This window comes from Guillardia theta (genome assembly GCF_000315625.1).
Source record: "Guillardia theta CCMP2712 unplaced genomic scaffold GUITHscaffold_25, whole genome shotgun sequence".
In the NCBI taxonomy this organism is placed as follows: Eukaryota; class Cryptophyceae; order Pyrenomonadales; family Geminigeraceae; genus Guillardia; species Guillardia theta.
Genome location: NW_005434649.1, coordinates 562968 through 573698, shown reverse-complemented (window position 1 = coordinate 573698; position 10731 = coordinate 562968). Strand labels below are relative to the sequence as shown.

General features: G+C 54.5%; 4 protein-coding genes across 4 annotated transcripts; 3 read left to right on the top strand and 1 right to left on the bottom strand.

Annotated features, from left to right (window-relative positions):
* Nucleotides 1-1979: 1979 nt before the first annotated feature.
* Nucleotides 1980-2570, top strand: GUITHDRAFT_69405 (hypothetical protein; the record flags this gene model as incomplete). The annotated part of the gene is made up of 1 exon (XM_005834574.1): nucleotides 1980-2570. A coding segment is annotated over one exon (591 nt), but the record flags the coding sequence as incomplete, so codon positions are not given.
* Nucleotides 2571-5588: 3018 nt separating this feature from the next.
* Nucleotides 5589-6827, bottom strand: GUITHDRAFT_137411 (hypothetical protein; the record flags this gene model as incomplete). Its single annotated transcript, XM_005834573.1, has 7 exons — nucleotides 5589-5672; nucleotides 5734-5772; nucleotides 5845-5900; nucleotides 6051-6190; nucleotides 6231-6328; nucleotides 6386-6500; nucleotides 6556-6827. 7 exons carry the CDS (start codon nucleotides 6825-6827, stop codon nucleotides 5589-5591), a joined length of 804 nt encoding a protein of 267 aa, XP_005834630.1.
* Nucleotides 6828-8009: 1182 nt separating this feature from the next.
* On the top strand, nucleotides 8010-9108 carry GUITHDRAFT_106637 (hypothetical protein; the record flags this gene model as incomplete). The annotated part of the gene is made up of 5 exons (XM_005834572.1): nucleotides 8010-8302; nucleotides 8358-8627; nucleotides 8668-8807; nucleotides 8886-8941; nucleotides 9037-9108. 5 exons carry the CDS (start codon nucleotides 8010-8012, stop codon nucleotides 9106-9108), a joined length of 831 nt encoding a protein of 276 aa, XP_005834629.1.
* A 561-nt stretch (nucleotides 9109-9669) lies between these two features.
* Nucleotides 9670-10559, top strand: GUITHDRAFT_106636 (hypothetical protein; the record flags this gene model as incomplete). The annotated part of the gene is made up of 3 exons (XM_005834571.1): nucleotides 9670-9857; nucleotides 10171-10212; nucleotides 10352-10559. 3 exons carry the CDS (start codon nucleotides 9670-9672, stop codon nucleotides 10557-10559), a joined length of 438 nt encoding a protein of 145 aa, XP_005834628.1.
* Nucleotides 10560-10731: the final 172 nt, after the last annotated feature.

Sequence of the window (10731 nt, the reverse complement as noted above, 5' to 3'; positions counted from 1 at the left end):
TCCCCTTCCCTACCGTCCCTACCCTCCCCTTCTTCCCTTCCCTCTCTCCCTCCCCCTCCCTACCCTCCCTTCCCTCCCCCTCCTCACCTCCCTCCCCTCCCTCTCCTCCCTCTTCTCCCTCTTCTCCCTCTCCTCCCTCCCCTCCCTCTACTCCCTCTCCTCCCTCTCCTTCCTCTCCTCCCTCTCCTCCCTAACTGCATCCCTCCGATCCTCTCTCATTCTCCTCCCTCCGTCTCTCCGTCTCTCTTTCGTATCGTCTCCTGCTCCTGCTTACTCCCTCCCTCTCTGACTCCCTCTCTCGCTCCTACTCCCTTTCTCCCTCCCCCTCCTCCCCCTCCTCTCATATCGATCTTCCCATACCAGGAGCCTTCTCTCTTGCCCTGACATCACCGCCAGCTCCTTCACCCTCTTCTATTCGGGAGACAGCCCTCCTGTCCTCGCCATGTTGACAGGAGACCTTCTCTCTGATGACGAGGATGCGGCAGCCCCTCTCGCCTCCACACCTGAGACTTACCGGTTCAGCGCCCATCTCATGCAGCGACCGCAGACGTTCAGGAGGAGGAACATGGAGATCGGCGTCATGGAGGTGACAGCAGAAGAGTTGTTCGCGGGTCAGGATGGAGATGCAGGAGGGGATCTCAGGAAGGGGATGTTTGAAGTGCTGATGCAGCGGCTGAGCGCCATGGCAGGGCTGGTGTGCAGGAGGTTTGAGTACAGGAGGTACGAGGGAGCAAGGGAGGCGACCGTTGTGGTGGAGGACAACAAGTCATTCAACGCATGCTTGGAGTACATGGAGGACTCTTTCCCTGTCATGTACACCCTCGACATCGACCTGGTCCCCGTCTGCAAGCTTATCCTGCACAGGGAAGGGGAGAGTGACGTGCGGAAGTTGGAGATCGACGCTAACGAGCTGAGCTGGAGCAAGCTGAAGAGCGAGATCAGGTTCTCCATCGGGAAAGACTTCAACGTCAGACCCCTTGAGCGCGGAGACACAACAGGCGGCGCCTTCATCACGACCGAGAGCGCTTTTGACCAGGTCGTGGACTCGCTCTTCGATGAAGACAGCCGGTTCGAGGCTCACCTCCTTCTAGTCCCTTCCTCGTCCTTCTGTCAACTCGACTTGAACTCGGCGGAGGAGGAGTCGAACGACGGCAGACAGGACGGGCAGCTGAGCTGGGAGGTGAACTGCCTCTCGGGGCTGCACCTCCAAGGGTACGAGGAGGAGAAAGTGAGTGACATGGACATTGACAACCTGCCGTTGATCGGCTCGTTCGCTGTCAACACTGATGAGAAGTGGAGCGCGATCTGCAACAAGGTCCGTCAGATCCCTTGGGTCCTGAACAGCCGCAGCAGGGCTGGGTTCCGATCGTTCCTCTCGTTCGGAGCACCTCCACAGAACAAGGTGAAGGAGATCAGCAACCAGAAAGACTGGGAAGACTTCAAGAAGCTTGTCTTAGACGACCACTTCTTCGACGGGAAATGTTTCTTGATCCTGCTGAGGTCCTCTGGGACTCACGAAGATCTTGCGTCCAAACAGCGACAAGCTGAGCAGAATTTGAGGAGCATGCTGGAATCCGATGCCGCAGTCAAGCGCGAGCCCCTCACCGCCTTCCTGCTCATGTGCTACGAGGGTGACGAGGATCCGATCCGGCTCAGGATGCAGGTGACGGAGGTCGATCATCCTCGTCCAGAGGGTGTAACATTCTTGCAGATCAACTCGCAGTGGGTGGAGTGCAAGGCGAAGCTGAACAAAATCTTTGGAGATCACGTTGCCCTCTGCTTCTCGAAGAACTCAGGGCAGGTTGTCTCTCATTGGAGGGAGACGGGAGACGCTCTGATGGTTGTGCCGCACGCAGGTCTGCTACGTCAAGAGTGAAGACGACTGGAGAGCTGCAATCGACGACGTGCAGCGGTCATGGTCCTTCGGGGTGGGCGATGGGGCTCTGCACGCGGCGGTTGTCAGCGAGGAGGATAGTCAGATGTTCGAGCCCAACTCCTCAGAAACACACCAGAAGCGGCGGGAGGAGGAGAGATACCTGACACAGCTCCATGTCGCCGCCAGAGATGGCAGTACGGAGTTTGCGAAGCAGCTCATACACATGGGAGAGACGAAGGATTTCGGGAACTCGGGTATTGTCAACAGACAAGACAAGAATGGGGCAGCCGCCCTCCATTACGCTGCTTTCTATGCTCGCACTGACATGCTCGAATTTCTACTCAAGCATGGAGCCAAGGTGAACATTCAAGACAGCAACGGCAAGTCTCCTCTGCACTCCGCTGGGCACGAGGCATGCAAGATGCTGGTAGAGAGGAAGGCGAGGCTGAACGTGCGGGACAAGGCTGGATGGACACCCTTGCATGCGGCAGCAGCCGTTGACGATGCAAAGACGGCAAGACTGCTGATCAAGATGCAGGCTGACATCGACGCCCCTTCCAACCTCGGATGGGCCCCTATCCACGTTGCTGCGAGGTATGACAGCCAGTCTGTGATCTCTGCGTTGATCGCAGCAGAGTGCAACGTGCTGCTGCGGACCAACGACCTCCACCTGGCTCTAGAGCTCAGCCTGGACTCCAGCAAGAAAAATGCGAACAAGGAGCTGAAGGACGCGACCAACCTCGCCATGGCGAACGAGAACGTGAGGAAACGAGAGCAGCACTCTAACGTCAAGAGCTCAGAGTTCCTGCTGCTTGCTCGGGGACTCCTCAAGATCATGGAGGGCAGGGACTCGAAAGCCAAGGCCCGAGGAGGGGAGGGAGTAGGAGCGGACATCTTCTCCATCTTCAAGTCATACGACAAGCACGACAACGGGTGGCTGTCCAAGGCCGAATTCCACGCTGCCCTCCAGGCTCCTCCTTTCTCGCTGCGTTACGGCGATCGAGAGAAGTTGCACAGCTACATGGACGTCGACGGGGACGGCAACATCGACATCGAAGAGTTCTCTTCTGCTCTCTTCGGCCGCAAGTCGCAGACCAAGGACAAGGAAGCCATCGTGCTGACGGTTAAGAGTATCTCCTGCCCTCCGACCAACGGGACGAGCATGGAGGGGAGGGAGATCATCGTTGCCGTCGACTTCATGCAGCAGTACCGCTCTGGGATCGTCACGCTCGCAGATCTGTTGCAGGTAGGCAGCGCTTCCATCCCCTTCTCCAGTTCCGATCATGCCTATGTCGTCAACCACACCCAGAAGCTCTCAACCTCCTCGTCCTTGTCCAGCAGGAGCCGAGAGCTCATCTTGGAAGCCATCAAGGAAAGAGAGGAGTTCCTGCGAGCTGAGATCATCGTCTTCACAGAGCTGGTCAACGAGCAGGGGGAGCTGGTGAACCACGAGGTGGGCAGTGGAGTCGTGAGCCTGATCTCTAGCGCTGCGGGAGAGGAGGCGGAGGAAGCAGAGCGCAGGATTGGACTCTATGCTCCCATCTCCTCCCCGCATGCCCTGCCGCGCAGGTGGCAAGATGCGTCACGGGTGGAGCTGCACAGCCTGTTCCGGCGGATCCCGATCAGCGCGCAGAGAAAACTGAAAGGGATGGAGGAGGGAGGTACTCCGAGCCGGGAGCGGCTGGTCGAGGTGATTTCAGCATGGGAGGCTGAGCAGGAGACGTCTCTCCCGCAGGATGAAGAATGGACCAAGATGCTGGAGATAGAGGGGAAGAGGAGGAGACAAAGTTTGGAGCCGTTCGCAGAGGCGAGCTTTATGCTGAAGGCGATGCACGTGCTTGACAGTCTGGTGATCGAGGTGGCGAAGGAGAAGGGCATCAAATCGATGTCTCAGACATGGCAGAACAGATGGCACTTCCGCTGACGCTGCTGGCAGCCTCCCCTTGCATGTAGTCGTCCATGTATAGTTTCACTTTTCACTTTATCAACCTTCAACATTGATATCATTTACATGTCTTAAACCTTGTTATGCTCCATCGCCAGCTTGCCTTCCTCTATGCACATCGACGTTGTACGGGCCCTTCTATCCCAACCCACTTGCTACTCGTCACCGCAAACAGCTCTGAGCGCCCTGGTCAAAGGATGCCTTTCCTGCGAGCGAGCGTCGGGTCAGAGCCATGAAACAGGTCGCCAGGAACGCCACCACTCCGGTCATCACCAGAGGAACGCCAACCCCTAGCAGACTCTGCGCTCCATCGGCCGCACAGTCAACAAGAAACTTGCATGCTGCTTCATCCACACATGACTGATCTCTTCCTGAACAGCTCCAAAAAGTGCTCAGCTGCAGCTGTCCCAGTGCCGGTGACATCCAGTCCTGCCAGCTACTCATCCTCCCTCCTCCTCGCAGCATCGTCTGAATCGTGAATGCAACGGAGCACAACGAAAGGCCGAGGAGGAGACAAACTAGTCCCGAGATCCCGCTGGATATGATAGAGCAGTACCAGAGAACGGTTGGCGGGTCAACCGTGCGGAACTTGTGGGAGCTCAGAGCATACCTTGGTAGCAACCAGCCAGAGCCGACGGCAAGAAGAGGGAGGGAGATGGCGAGATGAAGAGAGAGGCTGGTGGTGAGAATCATCGAGAACAAGCGATCAAGAGGAGGAGAAGATCGTTTCCTGTTCACGTCATGGTCGAGTGCCTGCACACATTCTTCGAAACCCACACCCCCTACAGTGCTCGGATATTGGTGGACCAAGGCTGATGTCACATCAGCAGACGGAAGAGAATGGCTGGAACACTTCATGCTGACGTCCCGGACTCGTTTGCACAGATGAATGCGCGACATTCTTCTCAACGAACTAGACGCCTTCATGCTTGCGGCGCACGCGAAAAATCCGCAAACAAGTACCGATACACCAGCTGCCACCACGATCCATCTATGAACGCAGCCGAACCTCGCCCTGCTTTCGATTCCGCAGCTATCAACATCCTTGAGACGCTCAGGCCTGCATGATGGCCCGGCGTCTAACGAGCCTCCAGCTTCGTCGTCAGTTTCCATGGTTCTGTTACCTGCATGCCACGAACATCTTGATGCTCATGGCCTCAGCACCTTGTCTAGCTGTTGTAATCCAAAAGTTTCCTTCATGTCCTTCGCTCGGAGTTCACTCCTCCTGCTCCCTCTCCTCCTCCGCTCCCTCGTTGCTGGCCCCGCACTGCCAGCATGGATTTCGTGCGTTGAAATCCCAGTCATCCCACCCCCACCCCCTAAAATGTCGAACTGCCTAGCGTATGACCCCCAATTTTGATTCTTGTGTACCCCCCATTGCCACAGCACTTGTCATGCATACCCCTGCATAACCAGTCATGGACCAGGGTGAATGTGACCACCCCACCCTGTCATTGATACTGGACCCCACCACATGCTGAAAGGACCCAATTCACAACCCAACCCTTTCGTACGAGTCGTTGCCTCAGAAAACGATGGGTGTGGGGGTACCAAAGATGGGGTCGTAGGGGTTATCTTGATAATTGAAATCACCGGTACTGCTATATTGAGTAGGGTGGTTTGTGGGGTAGGTAGGGTTGGAATAGTCTCGCAGGGTCCGCATTTTTGGCCTCAACGGTCAAACGACCGTTACAAAGAGCAATTGCGACGGTTGAAAGGTTCATCATGTCAAGGCACTGGCAAGCAATTCACCGTTTACTAGTGACTTCAAGTTTCCGATCTGTCAAGTTTCGACCTCTGCCGGATATCAGCGACAGTGACGGTGAGTTTGTACTCAGTTCCGAAGTTGCGCTGACTCGCGTACCAGCTACATTTTGAGCTGGGGTTTTAGTTTATGACGTCTAGCCTTTACCTTGATTACTTCTTTCAGAAATTGAATCTCACCTTGCAGCTACGAACGAAGAATGGAAAATTAGCATAGAACAGTGAGTTACAGGGCAACTTGTATGCAAATTCAAGTTACCTTCATGATATCATCGGTCCTGATGTACACTTCAGTTTTAAGCCTTTCTTTGATATCTGTTCCGAGTTCACGATGCCGAGCACATGACATGTTTGACTCAGAGTTATCAGAAACGGGAGAGCAGGCAGGCAGGCAGGCAGGCAGGCAGGCAGGCAGACAACAGAACGAGTAGCATAAGGGGCGGGGTGAAGAACGTAGTCAACCACCTCTACTCTTGGCTTGCTCGAGCTTCTTCGACAGATCAGTGATCTCGGACATCGCCTCCGCTATCTCCTTCTCCTTCGCTTGGATCTGCCGGACCTCCTGCACCTCAAAGCTCCTCCTGCACATGCCCCCTCCCGTCATCCTACCGAGCGGCACTGCATGCAAGCACACAACAGTCTCACACTGTGGGCTTGAGCTTGACTTGCTCTGACAGGACGGTGGCGTTGCGGTTGATGAGAGTCTGTCTGAGGAAGGCCACTCGCTCTCGCTGCTCGGATATCTTGGAGGCCGTCGGAGTGAGCAGGGCAGCCCGACATGACGCATGCTCATGCCGTACCTGAGCCTTGTACTCGTCGACCTTGCGCCTGGAGCAGTTGGAGTCCGAGAGCTTGTGGAGGTGCGCGGCCATCTGCTGGAGAGTCTCGCTGTTGCGCCTGTGATGGTCCCGCACCCTGACAGCGCGTCGGGCATGAGAGGAGCGAGAGGAGGGAGGAGAGGTGAGCGTACTCTTCGGTTTTCCAGGGGTCTGCTGGGGGAGGAGCGATTGATTGACTGACGGAGCTTGATCTTGCGGATCTGTGCTGATCGGGAGGGAGCTGGAGGACGGGCTGAGAGCCGCGACGAGGGCGAGGAGCATCAGACTTGTTGGGGGCACTGGCGTCGGAGCTGTCGGAGGTGGAGCGAGGAAGTTTCGAAATGATCGAGTATTCCTGTTCGTTGGGCTGACTTATGCGTTCCCTTCGATAAGATCTGCATATGTCCAAGAGCTGATCGATCATGTTGCTTTCCTGCAACAAACATTCAGTAAAGCGCCAGAAATTTCATTCATTGCTGTTCTCGAATGGCTCTGGGAACATTCGTGGCAATACAGGTTTGTTCTGCTCTGTTGAGCCTGCTCTCGTCATTCCTGCTTCGTTGATCGAATTTTCTTCTTCTGCTCAAGACCCTGTGCCTCTATGAAGGGTTCGAACTCGCTCCCATTCGCCTCTTCTCTTCCTCTGGTCTCCTTCCTCCCCCGAGCCATCGTATGTTTCATTCGCATCTGTCAAGCATCTTCTGAGACGGCAGTGCCGGTGAGGGTGGAGCCAAAGTAGGGGTGGGTCGCCAAAAAGGTAACTTTCTCGTTTGGTAACTTTGAAAGAGGGGGGTGGGTTCTGCCATGACCGGTACACTTTATATCACAAGTTGGGGTGAATTTCAGGATGGTGGTGCTTTGCTATGGTGGTGGGGTAGGGCTGAACTAACAAAAGTTTACTTGATTTCATATGGGGGGGTAGGGGTACTCGGAGCACCTGGTAGGGAATCACCGCGATAAGATTCGTTAGGGCTGATTTTCACCTAATCTCCCATGTAACGCTCGATTTTTCAAAGTCTCTTTTTTACTAGTTTGACTCCACCTACCGGACGGTACCGATTCCGCACCTCCACCCTACCCCACCCACACCGACAGGCTAAGTGGCACCCACAGCTCACGGCATCTATGTACCGGTGCAGGAAACATTGGTGGTACCCCTACCCTTACAAGACCGGCACCAACTCGCAAGGCCCGGACTAGAACTAACGTGCGCTATCCATGGCTACAAGGGTCCGCTGCCGCCATGGAGGCAGGAGTCGTTCTGCAGAAGTGCTCTGAGAGGAGAGCACAGATTGAAAAACGAGACCGAGAGATGAATGAAGGGAAAGCTCTAATAGGAAGGTTAGAGCCCTAGAACAAACTCGTAGATTTTGCCGTGACGTTCAGCGGATGAACCAGACTGACATGACATGATTCAAAGTGACAAGAAGTTGAGTTTGAAACTTTGAATCATAGCAACATTAAGTTTGAGTGAAAACATTGCTTTGGCTTCAACAAAAATATGGAAATAGATAACGATACACGAACCTGATGATGACCATCTACCTACTACAAGCTTTCTGACACAACTTGACACCTGAGTGACGATTTGCAGCAGGAAAGCAAGATGATCGATCAGCTGCTGGCAGGATGCGGCATATGTGAACCAAAGCGATCGAGAGCTATCAGGAACAACAAGCCCCTACTCAATGATCCAAATGTCAAGATCCTGCCCATGAAACCTCCCGCAACCGCTGACAGCTCCGACGCCAGTGCCCCCAACAAGTCTGATGCTCCTCGCCCTCGTCGCGGCTCTCAGCCCGTCCTCCAGCTCCCTCCCAATCAGCACAGATCCGCAAGATCAAGCTCCGTCAGTCAATCAATCGCTCCTCCCCCAGCAGACCCCTGGAAAACCGAAGAGTACGCTCATCTCTCCTCCCTCCTCTCGCTCCTCTCATGCCCGATGCGCTGTCAGGGTGCGGGACCATCACAGGCGCAACAGCGAGACTCTCCAGCAGATGGCCGCGCACCTCCACAAGCTCTCGGACTCCAACTGCTCCAGGCGCAAGGTCGACGAGTACAAGGCTCAGGTACGGCATGAGCATGCGTCATGTCGGGCTGCCCTGCTCACTCCGACGGCCTCCAAGATATCCGAGCAGCGAGAGCGAGTGGCCTTCCTCAGACAGACTCTCATCAACCGCAACGCCACCGTCCTGTCAGAGCAAGTCAAGCTCAAGCCCACAATGTGAGACTGTTGTGTGCTTGCATGCAGTGCCGCTCGGTAGGATGACGGGAGGGGGCATGTGCAGGAGGAGCTTTGAGGTGCAGGAGGTCCGGCAGATCCAAGCGAAGGAGAAGGAGATAGCAGAGGCGATGTCCGAGATCACTGATCTGTCGAAGAAGCTCGAGCAAGCCAAGAATGAAGGTACGTACCGGCCTACGGTCTTAACGCCCAACACTTTCCTTCATCAGGCAGATTGGTTGTTTAACTCTGCGTTGACAGATTTGAGGTATGAATTCAAGGCAGCCATCAACTCGAAGTCGAACGAGATTACTACGGTAACCTAAGTGTCATTTATGGCGATCCGACATTTACAACTTCCGCTTGCCCGTGTGGCCGTCCGGTTCCTTGTCTGAGACTTTGTTTTTGTTAGTTGGGCAATGAGATCAGATTGCTTAGAGAAGTGATCGATGCCAAGAGTTCTCGTCTCCACAGCCGGCAGTGAGCCTCCCGGACCCTGAAGCCTGCGGTCTTCTGGCAAAGTTAAGTTAAAAATTAGTTACTGAGGTTTTCCGGGCCCGCCGCAGTAAATTCCATGACAGAGTATACTATGGGGTCCTACCAAGGTCCCAGAGAGGGGTACCTTTGAAGGGGGTACGTGATACAGTCAACCTCACCCGTCCACCAGGATTTGTATGTGTAAACCACGGCTGATACTAGCCACCCCACCCAATCGATCTATTACCCCCTTTTTGTACCTATATCGCTGGGGTTCTGTTTATCCTTTGGGGAGCCCTACCCATAATTTCGACTACCCTTGGGGTGAACTACCCCTACCCCCTGACCCCCTGTAGCAAGAGGGGGGCGCAAATGTTCTAAACGATCCGCAAGCAATGGGTGGGTAAAATGGTCTGGTGGGTACCTAATATGATGGGGTGGGGGTACAACTGTCTCTAGTGAGGGTGGGTATTTTGATTAGAGAAAAACAGGGTAGTCTGTGAAAAATCAAGGTAGCAAATGAGTTTATGGGGTAGGGGGTGGGGCAGAGGCCGCGAGAAAGAGCATAATGCGGGCAACGATTGCGATTGCGATGGCGGCGGCGATGGCGGCGAACGCTAGCGCCTTCATGGCAGGACCAACTCCTCTGGGAAGCATGATGAGAGGACGATCATTGCAGCTCAGATCTGCTGAGACAGCACGATCTGCTGAGGCGCGTGGGCCCACCATGGCTCTTGCCCTTGTCACTGGAGCCAGGTGAGATTCGCTGTTTTGGAGGTTCAATGTGCGTTCTAAGAGAAGAGGATGTGAGATGATGATAAAACTATTAAGATGAATACTTCAGATTCTCGTGTATGGTGGTAGGATAGGTATTGATGCAGTTTGAAGCGAATCCGCAAGTTTTTGCGGTGACAGGACGATGAGACTACGGAAGGGAGATATAGTCTGTGCCAAAGACAAGCATGAGCAAGAGAAGCTCTCATTGTGGAGGTCAAGAATGAAGGAGTGATGGATCGAATCACTTAGTCATAGAGACGTTGTGCCCATGGCTGACGTTTCCTCCGTGAAGCCGCGGGATCGGCAAGTCCATTGCGCTTGAACTCGGCAAAAGGTGAGGGACAGAGGAGAGCGAAGACTTCTCTCTCTCCCTCCTCATCATGTGCTTGTGATATTCTTCCCTTGACGACCTTGCGAATCTCGCTCCTCCTCTCCTCCTCCTCCCACTCCTCCTGTCTCCCCGACTGTTGTAGTCTGCTTACCCACGTTCCTCCCAGAGGATCCAACGTCATTGTCAACTACGCCGGATCGCAGCAGGCAGCAGAGGGCGTGGTGAAGGAGCTCGAGGGAATGGGCGTGAAGGCCATGGCAGTCAAGGCCGACACCTCCGACCCTGCTCAAGTGGACGCCATGTTCAAGGCCATCGCTGAGTCCTTTGACGAGCCTGTGAGAACACGATGATAGGGGGGACGATGGAGATGATGATGATGATGATGATGATGATGATGATGATGATGATGATGATGATGATGATGCTGTTGCTGCTGCTGCTGATGATTATGATGATGAAGACGAAGATGATGAAGATGATGATGATGATGATGATTAATCTCAGCAGTAGAGTATGATTTAA